At 44.6% G+C, this 18763-nt stretch overlaps 1 gene segment (V, D, J or C); it reads left to right on the forward strand.

The window, feature by feature from the left end:
- The first annotated feature begins 8258 nt into the window (after positions 1-8258).
- Positions 8259-10659, forward strand: LOC144697754 (T cell receptor alpha variable 38-1-like). The segment is given in 2 exon segments: positions 8259-8319; positions 10319-10659. Coding segments are annotated over 2 exon segments (402 nt in total).
- Positions 10660-18763: the final 8104 nt, after the last annotated feature.

Genomic DNA, 18763 nt, shown 5'->3' on the forward strand with positions numbered 1-18763 from the left:
ACTCACTGCCCCTGGATCCCTCTGAGTTTACTGTCTGGAAGAACAGACCGTAATGATCAGCTATAGTTACTCCATATCTGTGAGCTTTCTCAGCCTCTGTTGGTACATTAATATTCCGGGTAAGCTCCGAGATATTTACTGAGGCACTATAACTCTGGGCATGGGAATAAGCCTCAACATTTCCCAGACCAGATCTCTGCTGATTTGGCCATAGGTGAATACATCAATTGTAATGTTTCACACGTAAAGCTGTCAGTTTCTGTTCACTACGAACCCGGAAACAAACTAACGTCTCAGTTTGAGCCACCAAGAACACTTAGCCTAACTCGCTGAGGTTTTTGTTCGGGCTTCTGGCTTTTACGTGAGGCTGTGCCTCACTGCACAGTAATAGACCGCCCCGTCCTCCACACTCAGGCCGCTTATATTGAGATAACCAGACTGTTTAGACTTGTCAGCAGCCGCCAGATATCGTCCTGAGATTTCATCTTTTCTCAGTCCTACTACTTTGGTAATTATCCAGCTTGGAGGCTGTGCCGATTTATGCCGATACCATTGCATATTGTAGATAGCCTTGTCTGTATATTCGCAATCTAACTGCACCGAACCCCCTTCTGACATGCTTAACGTCACTGGGGTCTGAGTAACTGGATCGGCACACAGCCCGCCTGTGAAAGTAGAAGAACAGAAGAGTATACGGTTAAAGAGGATCCATCTAAACATGTGTCTATCTAAATGACTGTGCGCAAATTCCCATGAACCAAGCGGTTCATAATATGTAAACATCTGATCGTTAATCATATTAATTGCTAGTGCAAGCCCTTTGCCTCAATCTGCTAACCTGTTTTTATGAACATAATCCAGTACTTACTGCCCCAGACAGCCGCCAGTATAATCAGAAACATGTCTGACTGAATCTCTCTCAGTGAATGTGAATGGAATGAGCCAGAGATTGAAAAGGAGAGAGGGAATCCGGGCTTTGTTCAGCTCATTGTTCCACCCACGATCTGCAGGGGGATAGGCCCGTTGTGATCTCACTCAGGAAACCATCTCTATTGGCTTTGACGTTGGCCACACGTGACTTTCTATTTAGCATACTTGGGCTTGGCGCCCTCTGCTGATGGATTCTGTTTTCATCCGGTTAAGGGGCCATTGATTGGATTTGGTGTTTATCGATTTACATATCAAAACACGAATGTTATTTTTTTCCCAGAAGTCTAAATTGAAGCTGATCAGAAGCAATCTTTTTTTTTTCGTTGATGTTTATGTAATATTTAAATAATATTAAAAGTTTAAAACTCGCTGTTTAGGGATCAGGGAACCACCATTTACAAAGAATGTCAAGATATTGGAGGTAATACACCAGAATGGTACCAGGGGTGACGGCCTCCAATGTGAATGGACGAAGGAAATTGGTAATACTTTCCTTATGTCAAAGAATTAAAGGAGGTAGTTAATTGAAGTACTCAAAATTATAAGAGGTTTGATGAACTAGATCGCGAACTAGATCCAGCATGATGCCACCACCAAACACATCTTCCCTTCACCCCCCCTGGCGGCATTCCATAGGGATCGTTCCCTCTGGGACACCCTGGTCCACTCCTCCATCACCCCCTACTCCTCAACCCCCACCTATGGCACCTTCCCATGCCCACGCAGAAGATGCAACACCTGACCCTTCACTTCTTCTCTCCTCGCCGTCCAAGGGCCCAAACATTCCTTTCAAGTGAAGCAGCATTTCAGTTGCATTTCCCCTAACTTAGTCTACTGCATTCGTTGCTCCCAATGCGGTCTCCTCTATGTTGGAGAGACCAAACGCAAACTGGGCGACTGCTTTGCAGAACACCTGCAGTCTGTCCGCAAGAAAGACCCAAACCTCCCTGCCATTTTAACACTCCACCATGCTCTCTTGCCCACATGTCAGTCCTTGGCTTGCTGCATTGTTCCAGTGAAGCCCAACGCAAACTGGAGGAACAGCACCTCATCTTCCGGCTGGGCACTTTACAGCCTTCCAGCCTGCATATTGAATTCAACAACTTTAGATCTTAAACTCCCTCCCCCATCCCCACCCCCGTTTCTTCCCCCTCCCTTTTGTTTTTTCCAATAATTTATATAGTTTTTTCTTTTCCCACCTATTTCCATGATTTTTAAATCTATAACTGTAATACCCTGTCGTCAGTCTTTCCACCCCACCCCCACTAGAGCTGTACCTTGAGTGTCCTGCCATCCATTCTTAATTAGCACATTTTCTTAGATGATATCACCACCTTTAACATCCCTTTGTTCCTTTTGTCTGTGACATCTTTTGATTATCTGCTCCTATCATTGTTTGCTTGTCCCTACAACCACCACCCCCCCCCCACCCCCCACCAACTTCTCTCCCCCCACCCCACCCCTCCAACCTTAAACCAGTTTATATTTCACCCCTCTCCTAACTATACTCAGTTCTGCCGAAGGGTCATGATGCCTCGAAACGTCAACTCTTTTCTTCTCTGCTGATGCTGCCAGACCTGCTGAGTTTTTCCAGGTAATTCTGTTTTTGTTTTAGATCGTGTACTGGTGTTTCCACTGGCAGAAAATTCGATAATCCAAGTACCCAAGTTTAAGTGAAAAGAGACAGGGAAAGGTTATATTCACTTATTACACTGCCATGTGTTCAAATCTGGATTGTATTGTCCAAAGGGATGGCAGAATATTCATTAGAAACTTTCAGAAGAAAATTATATGTCACTTAGAAGAAAATTTTATACGCAACTTAAAAGAAGAAAAATAACTGCCGGCCTTCGTGGGAAATGTGGGGTTGAAAGATGAATTGGATAACTCTTCCACTGAGGCATAGACATGATAGGCCGAATGGCCTCAATTCATTGCTCCTAAAGATTCGATGATTCTAGTTCCTTCATGTCCCTCCCACTCTATTTGTTGTCAGTCACTTGACCAGTCAGCAGGTGCGGGATAGTCGTTGACCTTGCAGGTTCAACCATCAATATTTCCGCTTCATCATTTCCGAGTGCAGCTGAGAGTCACCGCACACTTCACTCAATATTGAGTCTACGGTATCCCCGCCCACAACTTCCGTTTGTTGCTCTCGCTCTGACTCGATTTTGTTATTGGGAAGATTGTTGCCGCTGGTCCATTCCTGTCATTGGTTGGATCAGCAGTGCAGTGGGGCGGGGATCTGTATTTCTGCTCCGACAGAGGCTTTCTCGCACTACAGGGTTACAAAATCAGCAAGTGTCATGGGGAACCGTTTCGCTTTTTTCCTCATCATTATGTCACTTCTCAGTAAGTATTTCATTCCCAGTGAATAATCCATTTTCCTCTAATTACTATGACACAGATGTTGTTGTTGACAAAGCAATAGTGATGGTGATGATGGTGATTCTGTTGATCAATGTGAGGCCGATACTGATTGTTGTTATTGCTATTGTTTTATGTTAGAATAGAGCCACCAAGACACAGTGGAACAGCCGGTTGCTGCAATAACTTTTGACGAGCAAAGTAATATCACAGTAGTTTGCATATTGAAAACAAGTACTCATAACCCTTATGTGTACTGGTACAGTCAGCGCCCGGAGAAACCTCCACAGTACATGCTTCATATTCTGGGAGGGAAGCCATTCAGATATAAGGATATCAGTGATCGGTTTTCAACAACGTTCAATAAAACTGCCAAGATTACCGAACTCATGATCTGTAACATCCTGATCTCTGACAGCGCGGCATATTTCTTTGCCTTGGCTGCAGAGATATAGCGAATCCCGTACAAAAACCCTCACTAAGTGTTCCCGTTAGCGCTCTCAAACTGATAAACAGAAGCAATAATCCCGCCACCGTAGTGAGAAAAGTTGCAAAAATCCACACCCTTCTGCAATAATAGAAAACGACAATTTCAACAGTAATATTCATTTGCAATTTCAACTTACATATCTGATAACATTAACATTACGGACCAATTTGTGGAGCCTTACGTCACTTCTTTCTCTTTGGATGCCTTTCCTGCCGACTTGAACCTTCTCACGCCCTGTCTCCACGCGTTACCCATATTTGTAAAAATCTCCTTCTTCGGTCTTTGGTTTAAAGGGTTCAAACCGTTGATACTTCTTTGAACATTTATTCAGAACTATGCTCACTCAGCCGGCCATAGGCTCTGGCCCAGTTTTAACCGATTTAGCCAAAGAAAACGTAATTTATTATTTAATTATTTACTAATCCTGACACGCCCGTGTTCACCCTGCTCGCCCCCAATTTGGAATAAATATGAAAGTACAGCAGCTGTTATCGAGAGGCAGAGTTATATCATTTTAGAAGGGGACATAAATATTGAATTAAGCTCCTTACAAATGGATTCGATGTGCGACAACATTTCCTGCTCCAGCCCGGCCCACAGCTTCCGTTTGCTGCCTTCTCTCTGATCCGCCTTGCCTGCCCTGTGTGATTGGACAGATTGCTGCCGCTGTTCTCTGGCATTGTTTGGATCAGCAGTTCAGCCGGGCGGGATTCGGTATTTCTGCTCTGACATAGAATTTCCAGGGCTGCAGGGTTACAGAAAGAAGAGCCATCATGTGGAACCATACTGTACCGCTCCTTCTTATTTTATCAGTTCTCAGTAAGTATTTCCTTCCAAGTAAAACTTTATTCTACCTGGGGTACAAGTGTACGAACAAGGAGCAGGAGTAGGCCATTCAGTACCTCGAGCCTGCTCCGCCATTTAAGAAAATCATGGCTGATCTGATACTAACCTGAAATGTTCACCCCACCTACCCCCGCTATCCTGTCACCACCTCCCTTACCAAGAATCTATCCACATCTTCCTTAAAATATTCAAGGACTCTGGTTCCACCGCCTTTTCAGGGAAAGAGTTCCAAAGGCTCTCGGTACCCTGAGTGAAAAAAAATCGCCTCATCTCTGTTTCAAATCAGTTCGCTGGTTCACTGTACTGCAGATCTATCCAATGGCAAGAACAGACCAACGGAAGCAATACCTCCAAGAACAAAATCGGGCCAGAGGAGAGGAACAAACGGAAGCTGTGGCCGGCGATGCCGCAGATTGAAAACTGATAAAAGTGCGCGGCGGAGATCAGCTGCAGCCGAAACTGATGGAGCGGAAATAGCGACGGTTGAAACTCCAGAAGTCTGTGAGCATCCTGCACCTGTTCAAACATCAAGTGGCTGAGAGAAAATAGTAAGGGAGGGGCAGGAAGGGACCAGAATTATGAAAAGATACGGAACGGAATGAGGACTCCGCTTACCGTATCTGTGTCTATTTGAAAGGCCCATCACAATCGTCTTTCACACCGCACATTTTCCATGCTGTTTTCCTTTCTCAATTTATAATAATTCCATATTGAAATTTACGATTGGATCCTCTTCCTCCATTATTTCAGGCACCTATTCCAGATGTTAACACGTACAATGTAATAAATAAAACAGATCTTTCCCTCTCTGTTGTTTTCATGAAATCGAAATGATTTGGTTATTGAATCTTCTGATAATGGAAGCAATTGCGACCTAATCTGTCAAATGGGCATAATTCTTAGCACATCAATTGAGTCTCTCTTTTACCTTCTTTATTACGAGGGCAAGAATCCAAGTTTCTCTAGACTACTCCCTTAAACGTTCCTCATCTCTGGTGCCATTCTGGTGTACAGCGTCCGCACTTTCTCCAAAATCTTGGCATTACTTCTACTTCGTCGCGCCCAGGATTTGGACAGAGAACTACAGCGATGATTTCTACAGATTTAACAACACTCTCTGACATAAACATCAGCAGCAAAAAAAGACTGTGTCTTAACAGCTCCAATTTAGGCCTTTGGGGAACCTTTGTGTCTTGATAAGCATTTCAATAAACCCTAAATGCACTCAATGGCCGCATCCGAACACGGGTTGAACCGGATTCACCAGCGGAGGGCGCCAAGTTCAAGCATGGGCGTCACTAAGTCACGTGGTGGCAACGCCAAAAGGGATGATTCCCTGAGTGAGGTCACAATGGGCCTGGCCCCCTGAAGTGTGTGGGTGGAACAATAAACTGAACAGAGCCCGGGTTCCCTCTCTCCTTCTCAATCTCTGGCTCATTCCATTCAAATTCACTGACAGCGATTCAGTCAGACATGTTTCTGATAATACTGGCGGCGCTGCTGGATAGTAAGTACTGGATTAAGTACATCACGGCAGATCAGTAGACTAATGTAGAGAGATTGCGTTGGTAATTAATACAAGTAACGATCCGAAATATCCATACCATCGACAGCTGGGTAGATAGGAGGTTCTACAAACTCACACAGCTACAAACAAATATTGATCAACACTATTTAACTGCTTGATATTTCATTCATCTACCTCACAGGCGGAAGATGTGCAGATCCAGTAACTCAGGCCCCGGTTGCAATAATGGCTTCAGAAGGCGATTTGGTTCAATTAGACAGTGAACACGCAAAAAAGAATATCTATTCCATGCAATGGTACCGGCAGCAAACGGCACAGCCACCAAGATGGATCATCAACAATATCTTAGTACTGAGGAAGATGTAATTTCAGAACGATATCTGGCGGTTGCTGACATGTCTCAAAAGAACGGTTAATTCAATATAAGCGAACTGAGTGTGGAGGACGGGGCGCTGTATTACTGTGCAGTGAGGCACAGCGTCAGATCGCAGTGAGAAACCCGTACAAAAACCTCAGCGGTTTTTGCTCCCGGGTTCCAGAGTTGTAAAACAGGCAGGTCTATGTACCGCAGTTTTATTGCTCTCGTTGTCCTTGTCCAAATCCACAGAGGAGCAGTTTTGGGAAATATGCAAAACTATCTCCATGCCGCCATTTATAGGGTAAATAGCTGCGAGCTTAACCGGGACATCGATTTGCCAACAGATGTAAAGAAATCTCTCAGAAGTGGAATCCCTATAGCTGATAATTATGGGCTGTTCTTACAAAACAATAACTCAGGTGGACCCAGGGAGAAATGGTGGATGGGTGGGTTGATTGGTTTATTCTACCTATATCCACAAGCACTTGATTTAATTTTCCTTTTATATATCATTATGTTAATTTCATTCTTGTTTTGGAAGCTAATCCTTGTCACTGGGGAAAGAATCAGATATTGGTTTATCAGGAACGCAAGGGGAATCATTTCGCTTAACTCCACTTTTGCTGCAAATGAACTTATATTCTTGAGCCGGCATTTCTGCAACCGAGCTCCCGGGCATCCCGCCCCCATATTCAGTGATGAACGAGTTGAGGGATGATTTAGAGTATCTGTGGACCATGAGAAAGGCTCTACCACTCTCACCGTTCACTTGGTTCAGTTCTCAGATGCAGTAGTGCAGTGCGGTGAAATACGGGGAGGCAAAGAGGTCAGGAGAATGTAGGAGAACTCATTCGACATGGGGACTGGGGAGGCAATCAGGACATGGGCTTTGGAAGCGAGAGTGCTACCAGTCAATTCTACAAAAAAAAAGCAGTTCGTCATCCGAATAATTTAATGGAATGAAAATATCTTTAGTATTTATAATAACATAATAACATGCAGATTAATCCTCTGTGCAAAAATCAAGCAAACATGGAAAGGATGTTTCCTCTTGTAGGCGAATCTAGAACTAGGGGACATTGTACAAAAATAAGCGGTCTCCTATTTAAAACAGAGATGAAAAGAATTTTTTCTCTCAGAACGTCGAGGGTCTTTGGAACTCCCTTCCTCAAAGGGCAGGGGAAGCAGGGTCCTTGAATGTTTTCAAGGCAGAGGGAGATCGATCTTTGATAAACAAGTGAGTAGAAGATAACCGGGGGTAGATGGGAGGTTACAGTCAGATCAGCCATGACCTTATTCAATGGCGGAGCAGGCTCGAAGGGTCGACAGGCCGACTACAGCTCCAATTTCCTATGTTCGTATATATTTGATTTGATTGACATCGTCCTTTGATGATTAGGGTGCTCGCAAGCCTTACATTCTTCCGAAATGAACAATCACAACCTCATCAGATGCGTGTTTATGAATTTATGAACAAGAGTCTCATCTATTTATGCAAATGAACAGGTACTGCCTTAATGACGTGGGCACGTCAGAAAGCTGAGGCAAATAATCGAGGAATGAATATTAAATAGTAAAGGTAGCATAAGCAAAACAATGAAAAGGTAAAAGTTACAGTAATAGTAAAACTAAAGCTGCAAGAACCATAATAATGTGGCAGAATAATCATGCAGCAATATCATGAAGCAATGTTCGAGAATAAATTGAGAGTCGTTGTTTTACCGACAATATTCCACTAGATGGCGGTCCAGGACCTTGCCTTTGGAGAAAACTTAAGCCGTCAGTTCACCGCTCTGACAGGTGACAGCTGGGGATTACGGGAAATATTTTGGCGCTGTGACAAGTTACTGCAAACAATAGTGTATATAGGCAAGAATTGATAGGTGAATTACACAAGAGACATAAAGATGGAGGCCTATAAATCATTTTATTTCATGGTCTAATGTCACTGCGTTGTAGATTTTCATCGTTAATTCATGTGTCAGGTATAGGGAATGTAGATGTACTTCATGATTCTTGTCTTTCCAATGCGCTCTGAGATTTTAATATAACTGCTGCCATTTAAACTTTGTTATGACTAGCTTTGACCGATTGTAAACGCAATTTAAATTACAATCTAATATAATTTCACGGGTGGGCTTCACCTCTTGTTATTGAGTACTCTGCTTCGTTGCAATATTAAGAAAAGCCCTGTGAATCTCAGTGGAGGCTGGATTACTCTTTCCATTTATTGGTGTAAGAGCGCCCTCTGGTGAGCGCCAATTGGGACTCTCAGCGTGGGTCTCTCTCCAGGATACGTGATATCGCTCCATCAGTTTGGGCGCCATGGCATGGAAATCCAGGATAGTGTGAGAGATCAGAGTGTGGCTGATCTTTAACTCAGTATTATTGGTAATTTCGTTAACATAGAACGGTGAATGACGTGCAGGTTCATGTTCACATTCCCCCATAAGACAAGATGAATTATGTATTGTAGAGACTGGCCTTGTTGCTGGCTGTACCAGTTCACGAAAGGGCGAGAATCGTTTGTCTTCAAGATACTAGTAGGTGTGAAATGACTTCCCCCTTCAGACGTCATTTTTGGGAAAGGCATCTTAGTTAAAACAGGCGCGCGGTGAATAGATTTTTACTGGGGGAAAATAATTATATTATTTCATTGGACAGGGGCGTGAATATCTTCATCCACATTCAACACATGCATTTTTTGAGACGATGGTCAATTAGATATCAAACAATCTCTCAGATCAATTAGAGATCAAGCTGTCTATATTTACTGGCCTGCCTCTCTGATCAGCAGAATGCGCCGTTAATGTCTCAGTTCTCTGAAAACAACAGATTTGTGGTTACGGAAGTGGCATCAGACCAATCAGGTCCAGTGATCTCAGCTCTTCCTCTGGCATGTTCTGCAGGGTGTGACATCAGACCAGCAGCAGCCAGTGGTCTCAGCTTTTTCTTGTTTGATATTCTGTGTGTTTCTGACACACGAAGAGTCCCATGAACCCCGGAGCAACTGAAATGCGAATCTCCGTTCTCGCTGTGATCTGGGTGACATTCGCTGTCCGTAAGAAATTTAAAATATTTTTTAATAAGGCTTCAGTTTCCGGAGGGATAAATTTGAAGAAAAAGAACAGGGAATTCATGTTAATCAAGTGCCGGGTCTGCGTTAGAGCGTACTTGAGTTATTGTAGGCAGATTTGGTATCTTCCTGTAAGAAGAATAAAGGGAAACAAAACGCAATGTAAGAACTAATTGTAATGACGATGTCAGAATTGAGAGATAATAACTATCGAAAAACATTGCATTGACTGGGGCTCATTCCTCTGGTAAAGAGAAGACTGATTGGTAACCGGATAGAGCTCTTTAACATGACTAAGTGGTTCATTGGGGAGATATGGGGAAGATGTATACACTTGAGGAGGATTCCAAAACTATGGGTCATAAATAAGAGTCACAAAAAGATCCAAAGGGGAATTCAGGGGAAATTTCTTTCCCCTTTAGAATATGGAACTCGCTGCCACAAGGAGCAGATGAGCAAAATACACAAATACATTAAGGGGAAGTTAGATAAGCAGCTGGTGGAAGAAGTGACGGAGAGATTTGCTGATGTAATGAGATGAAGAGGGAGGGAGGATGCTCATGGAGACTGGAAACACCGACATAGGGCAGTTGGGCCGAATGAGCTTTTGAGCCATAAATTGTAAATAATTTTATGTCACACTTAATGTGAATTTTCACTGTCAGTTCTGTTCAGTTGAACTTTTAACCAATGGTTTCCGCTTTCTTTAACCGTGTCTTCCAGGTATGAGCGATGGAGATTCTGTTACTCAGGGGGAATCCTCACTCACACAGGCAGAGGGAAAAGATGTCACTTTCACCTGCACCTATACCGACGATGCGGATTACTTATTCTGGTACCGGCAGGAGCCAGGCAGACAGACCGAGTTTGCAGTCTGGAGATACAAGGATGGTAGTTCTGAATTGAAGGCGGATTTCACTCAGAGCCGGTTTTCTGATACAGTCCAGCAGTCAGACAAGTCGTACCGATTGACTATCTCTGAGCTGCGGTTGTCTGACACCGCGATCTATAACTGTGCACAGAGTCGCACAGTGATGGAACCAAGCGAAGCACTCGGACAATAACTGCTGCAGCTTTCTGGGTCACAGCTGCTGTCTGCTGAGGGCTGTTGAAAACAACGGGTCAGACAATGACACGTGAATCCATTCTGTGCGCGCAGACCCCGAGCACAATCCACATAAACACCATCTAAAATCACTCACATCGAATACTGATTCAGTCTGATTAGTGTATTAATTGTGTGAGGTCAAAATTGGTTGTTGTTTGATTGGGGCTCTCTTGAAACTCGCAACTCCCATTGAGAATACATACCCCTGCAGGCCGCCCGGAACCAGGTATATCCCTGTACCGCTGTTATGGAAAGAACCCAGGGCAAAAGAACAAATCATGTTTGTTTTGAAATATCAGACTATAGTGGGACTTCTGTCACGTGTTGGTCAGACAAGACAAGGATGCCAAATTTCCTTTCCAAAAGGCATTGGTGAACTAGGTGGCTTTTTATGTCAATCGATGTCACCACTTCATTAGCACCATTACCCAGATTAGTTTTATATTCTAGATTTATTAATTGAATTTAAGTTCCACCAGCTGTCGTGGTGGGATTTGAACCCGTGTTCCCCAAAGCGTTGGCCTGGATCCTGGATCCTGGATTACTAGTCCCGTGATATTGCCAACACTCCAATATCTCCCCACATTTGGCATCAATTCCTGGCAGTAACATCAAAAACAATACGGACGGCGACTACTCGTGTACAAAATCGATTCCTGTGAGAGAGACTGTCTGACATTCGCCCTTTAATATGTAAACCAATAAGCCCTAGATCCTATCAATGACCGCATTCCACATATCATTGGCCCCATTCTAAACAGGACCGAACAGAATTCGCCAGTAGAGGGCGTCTAGGGCATCACCAAGTCTCGTGAAACGAACACCAAAGCCAATAGGGATGGTTTGTTGAGTGACGTCGCAATGGCCCTGGCCCCCTGCAGTGTGTGTGTGGAACAATGAGCTGAACAGAGCCCGGGTTCCTTCTCCACTTCTCAATCTCTGGATCGTTGAAATCACATTCACTGAGAGAGATTCAGTCAGACATGTTTCTGATAATACTGGCAGCTGTCTTGGACTGTCAATGCTGGACTTTGTTCATCATTAAAATAAACTAATTAACACATTGATCCAATTACAGTTTGTTCAGGTAGTCAATGCTGTTAGCGATCCTATATATGCATATTATGGACAGTTTGGTAGGTGGGAATTTACACAAACTCATACAGCTAAACACAGGTTTAGATCGATCCTGTTTAACCTCCTGGATTTTGTTCCTCTAACTTCACAGGCGTACTATGCACAGATGCAGTAACACAGTCTCTGGTGACAATGGCCGTGTCAGAAGGGGGTTTGGTGAAGTGAGATTGCGAATATAAAACCCTGTATATATACATCATGTAATAGTATCGGCAGAAACCGGCACAACCTCCAAGCTGGATCATTAGCAAAGCAGCAGCACTGAAGGGATTGGAAACCTGAGGACGATATCTGGCTGCTGCTGACCAGGCTGCACAGTCCGATTACCTCAATATAAGCGGCCTGGGTGTGGGGGACGGGGCGGTCAACTCATGTGCAGCGAGACACAGTGTCAGATAAAATTCAAGAACCCGGACAATAAGCTCAGCGAGTGTTCACAGCTCCATTAAGTTCCCTTTGGCTCTTTCATCTGCGGGAAACAAAGCCGACGGAGAACAAAGATTGGCAGGTTTGTTTATCAAACAATTGCATTGCTGTTTTTGTCCTTCTCCACATCAACAGGGAACAAGTCTGGGAAATCTTGAGCCTTATCTTCATGTCCAGAGCTCTATCTCCTCAGTAAATGTCTCGAACTTCACCCGGAATATTGATGTGTGAACAGAGGTAGAGAAAGCTCTCAGATATTCAGTAACTAAAGCCTAACATTACGGACTATTCTTCCAGGCCGTTAACTCAGGCAGACCGAAGGACATTCTTCGCCACTCATTCCTACAACAAAATGTGGAGTTTATCCAAGTCTGGGACTAGATGTAACATGAAATATACAACGGCGATTTATACATAGACTCACCGTATAACACGACCATTGTTACCATAAAGGAACGTGGAGAGCATCTGATTTCGATTTCGACAGGGAATAACTGAACTTAGAAAGTTTTTTTGGTATTTTTGCTCTGGTATTAAAGATCACATGTCAGGGGCAGAAGTCACTTATTGGGATACCGAGGGAGAGTGTTAATAAACATTCAGCTCTCTGATAACGGCACAGGCGACAAACGGTCGTAAGAACAAACATAAGAGGCCGCGCGTTTGCGCGTCGCTGGCACTTCAAAACGTTAAAATGTGAATCGAGCACCGATCCAGATGGTTTTCCTGCTGGAATTATCCTGCTGGAATTTCATAACCAATATCCTGAAATATGATGCACCCTACTGGGGCTTTCACCATTATATTTCCATGGGACTGTTCTGACTTAAGGAAACTAAGTTGGATAATAACGGTTGTTTTGCATGTTTAGTTTGCATTTACAGGGGCCTGTGGTGAAGAAAGGATATCCCTAAGCGAGCAGGGGACGGAGCAGGTGGGGCAAGAGGCTCAAATCCGATTACCAGGAATGCTTGTATTCAGTGGTACCGGAAATTATCACTCCCGACAGCAGAATTTATAATCTCCCTCTATCAAGGCAGATCAACCAAGGAAAGCAGACGGTTTGGAAAGTGTCTTGACAGGAAAATGATTATAACACTCTTTGTGGGTAAGAAATGGCGGCTTCCGACACCGGGGTGTATGACTGCGAGAAGCTGCACATTGTGGGAAACGGTTACCGATCCTTTACAACAACTCTCATTCTTCTCAATCATCGAGTTAATTTCTTTGATCCTCACCATCTCGAGTGACCCTTTGTCAGTACAACAAAGAAGAATTGTAGTATTGCCTTATAGTGTCATCTGACAAAGATCTGAAAGGTTAATGGTGACGATGTTGCGGCAAACACATTTGTTGGAACCCGAAAGGACCTGGGATTGATGTGTCCGTGATTTCACCCGGAAACATCAAATATGATGGGTCAATTGTGGTAAAGGCGGTAAAGGTGTGTATGTATGTGTGTGGGTGTGTGTGTGTTTCCGAAAATGTCCAGCAGACGGTAGTGTGGTAAAGGTGTGTGTGTGTGTGATTTTGACAGTGTCCAGCAGGGGGTAGATTGGTAAAGGTGTGTGTGTGTGTGTGTGTGTGTGTGTGTGTGTGTGTGATTTTGACAGTGTCCAGCAGGGGGTAGATTGGTAAAGGTGTGTGGGAAAACCAGGGATGCATTATAGATTGATCTAATATTTCTGCTGTTTAATTGTATACCTCTGGAAATTAGCAACAGCTCCCTTGTTATGTAATGGCCTAGTGAGCCTGGTGAGTGTTGAAAATAACGTGTTAATCAGTACATCTGGGATCAGCTGCTCCTATTGAATAATTCACCAGTTATCTCCGACGTTAAGTTGAAAGACCTGAAGTGTATGTGAGGAATTTAATCTCTTATTGTCCAACGGTTAAGTTTGCTTCATTGCAGTGAATGAAGTCAGTTAAAAACAATCTATTGCTGTGAGCTTGCTTATGTTTTGTGTGAAATCACCAGATTCAACGTTTCAAATCAAAAATGAAACGGAGCTTGATTTCCACAGGAGAAAGTAAGCAGTTTCTGTTTGTCCTTCACTCCTTGATCGATCTCCTCTAACAATACACTGAATGGCTTCAGAATGGTATCTACAAAATGCACTGCAGGAACTCACTTTCGACAGCACCTTCTAATCCCGCGGCCACGGCATCTAGAAGGACAAGGGCAGCAGATAGATAGGAACACCATCACCTGGAAGTTTCCCTCCAAATCACTCACAATCCTGACTTGGAAATATATCGCCTTTCCTTCACTGTTGCTGGGTCAAAATCCTGGGTCTCCCTCCCTAACAGCACTGTGGGTGTACACTGCTGCAATGAAAACTTCAAATTGATGAATGAGTCTCTAGTAGCGACATGAGGGAAATTGCGCTCTCGCAGTTTCTGAAACTTAACGATAAAGTATCAGCAGCATCTTTTGTGGCCACCTAATGTGGCTATTTCAATGTATATGCGTGTTTGCGCTTGTGTGTTTATCTGTATGTACCCGTGCAGTGTGCCGATGTTCTCCAGTGGAGGGCGCCCAGCTGCAGGAAGAGTTTTTTCATTCATTTATGGGGTGTGGGCGCCGTTGGCTGGACCAGCATTTATCGCCCACCCCTTATTGCTCTTGAGAAGGTGGTGTTGAGCTGCCTTCTTGAACCGCTGCTGTTCTTGTGGTGTAGACACACCGACAGTGCTGATAGCGGGGGGGGGGGGGGACTTCACCCAGCGACAGTGCAGGAACGGCTGACATATTTCCAAGTCAGGATGGTGTGTGGCTTGGAGGGGACCTTCCAGGAGGTGTTGTGTGTTTGTGTGATTATGACAGTATCCAGCACAGGGTAGATTGCGAAAGGCTTGTGTGTGTGTGTGTGTGTGTGTGTGTGTGTGTGTGTGTGTGTGTGTGATTATGGCAGTGTCCAGCAGAGGGTAGATTGCTAAAGTTGTGCGTGTGTGTGTGTGTGTGTGTGTGTATGAGATTCCGGCAGTGTTCAGAAGAAAGTTGAATTGTAAAGTTGTGTATGTGTGTGTCTGTGTATGTGTGTGTGTGTGCATGTGTGTGTCTGTGAGAGAGAGAGAGAGAGATTTCAGCAGTGTCCAGCAGAGATTAGATTACTAAAGGTGCATGTGGTTATGAAAGTGTCCAGCAGAAGGCAGGTAGCTAAAGGTCTGCGTGTGTGCTTGTGTGTGTGATTATGTTAGTGTCCAGCAGAGGGTAAATTGCCAAAGATGTGCCTGTGGGTGATTATGACGGTGTCCAGCAGAGTGTGGATTGCTAAAAGTTTGCATCTCTTTGTGTGTGTGTGTGTGTGTGTGGGTGTCTGTGTATGTGTCTGTGTGTGTATGTGTGTGTGTCTGTGTGTGTGTGTGTGTTTGTGTGAGTGTGTGTTTGTGTGTGTGTGTGTGTGTCTATGATTATGGCAGTGCCCAGCAGAGGGTAGGTTGCTAAAGGGGTGTGTGTGTCTGCATGTGAGTGTGTATGTGAGACAGAGTGCGTGCGATTGAGTGCGTGTTTGTGTGATTGCGACAGTGTCCAGCAGAGGTTAGGTTGCTAAACGTGTGTGTGTGTGTGTGTGTGTGTTAGTGTGTGTGTGTCTGAGTGTATGTGTGTGTGTGTGTGTGTGTGTGACTGTGTGATTCCGAAAGTGTCCAGCACAGCAGCAAACGGCGATGTCGAATTGAAGGGCCGCATATTAAGGGAACCGTTTCGCTTTCTTCGTGTAAAACAGTAGTCACCATGACTGGGACATGTGGAAACATTTACCCTGTCACCGAGCTCCAATACTCAGTGAACATCTCAGAGGAGGTGGCAAAAGAGAATTGGCGGAGGTTGGCGAGTAACCACAGTGCAGTGATATCCAGGGCAATATACAACCCCTTCATTCTAAAAGATGTTCAGAACCTGAATATTCGCCATTACTTCCTGAAAGACAAAAGTAGAATATTTCAAAAGTCAGGGAGTAATCCTGGAAAACACGCTGACTCTTCAAAACTGGGTTCACTGTGCAATTTGAGTTCTCTAAATAATCTGGAAATAAAAACCTAATGATGACCACGGAACCATTGCCGATTGTCGTTAATAAGCCCATCTGGTTCACTAATGTCCTTTGGGGACGTAAATCTGCCGCCCTTACCGGGACTGGCCTACATGTGACTCCGGGCCCACATCAATGTGGTTGACTCTTAAATGTCCTTGAATAAGGGCAATTGGAGCTGGGCACTAAATGCTGGCCTAATCAGCGACGCCCACATCCCATGAACGAATAAAAGCAAATGTTTAGAAGGTCCATTTTCCTCCAGCCTCTGGGTACGATGAATTTCCACGTGCAGTGCCCAATAAACGGTAGGCGTTAAAATCGATAAAATATAATCCCCGCAGCTCAGAGACAAGTTAAACACAGCAGGGGTTCCGTTCAAAACGCACACGAAAAGCTGAGAACCACAAATGCTGCAAATCTGAAATAAAAGAACAGAAAATTCTGGAAAAGTAAAGGTTAGCCGGATAGGATGCCTCCCAGTGGAGAGACGATCAGAACTAACGTTTCTGATCGGTGAAATTTTATCCGAAAATCTGGAAGTGCAATAAGTTTTGTTCAATGTTTTGGTGTGACAAGGGGTGTTTCATTGTACGGGATCCGGTTAATCTTTCTAGCAGTGTGAGGCTCATAGCGCAAGGACACACCGGCGGGGCGGAGGGTAGTTCTCAGCGATATTTAAAGCCATCTGATTTCCTTTTGCAAAACAACAGATACTTGTCCGGAGTCACAAGAACCAGGCAAGCGTTTGATCCGCACCACTAACTGTAAATTAGGAACCAGCCTCTCTGTGAGCAGGGTGACTGCAGTCCAGCTCGGGGCGTCTCCATTCACTGGCAGTCAGCTCCCCACCCAACACCACTGGCGTGAGGAGTGAGGCGGCACTATCCTGAGTCACGACAGCAGAGTATTGAGGATGGGCTTTAGAACAGGTGCCCTCAAATATCTGACTGCCCTTTTACAGAGCGACAATGCAGGGTTTAGAATGGGCGTCCTCACCTGAGGCACGTCATCAGGTTATTAGGTCGGGTTTTATAATTGGTGTTTTCACCTGAGGCACGTTATCAGATCATTAAGGGCGGGTTTTAGAATGGGTGCCTTCACCTGAGACACATCATCAGATTGTTGAGGGCAGGGTTTAGAATGGGTGTTTTCACCTGAGATACGTCATCAGATTGTTGAGGGCAGGGTTTAGAATGGGTGTTTTCACCTGAGACACATCATCAGATTATTGAGGGCGGGGTTCAGAATGGGTGCCTTCAAATACCCGACTGCCCTTTTACAGAGCACACAGCGACAATGCAGCTACTCGGCACCTTGATTGTGTGGGGAGTATTTATCACACGTAATTGTGGACTTAACATCAAGTCAACTTTGCTCCTGTTTCCTCGTCATGGTTCAAGTCATGTTTTAATCAGCCACCGTTCATATCTTGCCCGATCTTACTTTGTTTTCAGATCTATGCGATGGAGATTCAGTCACTCAGCCGCTGCCCCCGCGTGTTAAGGCAGAAGGAGAAGCGGTGACACTGACCTGTAGCTACGATTCTACAGCGAGCAGGTATAGTCTATTCTGGCACCGACAACACCCAGACACACAGCCCGAGTACACGCTCAGAAAGGGTAGTGATGGTGATGAATTTAAAGCAGATTTTGCTGAAACTAGCTTCTTTTCTGATCTTCAAATCTCCAAGAAAATCATCCGTTTATCCATCTCGGGTCTGTAGCGGACTGACCCTTTCGTGTATTACTGCGCTTTCTGGGACTCACAGTGACAGAATGCAGCCTCACCCCTGTACAAAAACTGCGACTGAACTGCGGAGGGGGATTCAATGACTGTTGCGCATTGTGGTGAATCTCGGGCACATTTAGCCGCTCAAACACACACCAGGAGGAAACCAAATAAACCTCGGATCAAACTGTCACCCAGCAGTTTTCTAAGAGAGGCTGAGAGAATAAATCTGCAGCTTCGCATCGGGCAGAGAGACACAGACGAGAATCCTATTGGGAGAGAGCTATTCACTTCCCCACCTTTACTTGCTGTCAGGTGAGAACGGTCGATGCTGAGCTGCACGTCAGTGAACGGGAACACCCCGAGCTCGGCTACACTCAATGCCCTGATCGGAGTAATGGTTCTTCTGTTCGAGACCCGGGTGGAAATGGGAACGCCTGGCCCACTACTGATCAACAGGAAAGCAATGTTAATGGAGGAAAAAAATGTCCCAGCATTAGGAAGATGTCCTGAAGCACAATGGACACTGAGGGCGGTCTATGCTTGGGTTTGTTTCAATGACAACAGTCACTAATTTGCAAGATCGTCTGACTGTGGAGAAACTGATTATAACCCAATAAGACAGTCTGATTCAACATACCCTGTCAACAGGCCTTGTTTCCGGAAAACTGTCAGGGGAGATGGAGATAGGGAAATGGCTGCTCAATATTGCTAGCAGGGACAGGAAAAGAT

The sequence above is a fragment of the Cetorhinus maximus genome, chromosome 23 (genome assembly GCF_964194155.1).
Source record: "Cetorhinus maximus chromosome 23, sCetMax3.hap1.1, whole genome shotgun sequence".
Taxonomy (NCBI): domain Eukaryota; kingdom Metazoa; phylum Chordata; class Chondrichthyes; order Lamniformes; family Cetorhinidae; genus Cetorhinus; species Cetorhinus maximus.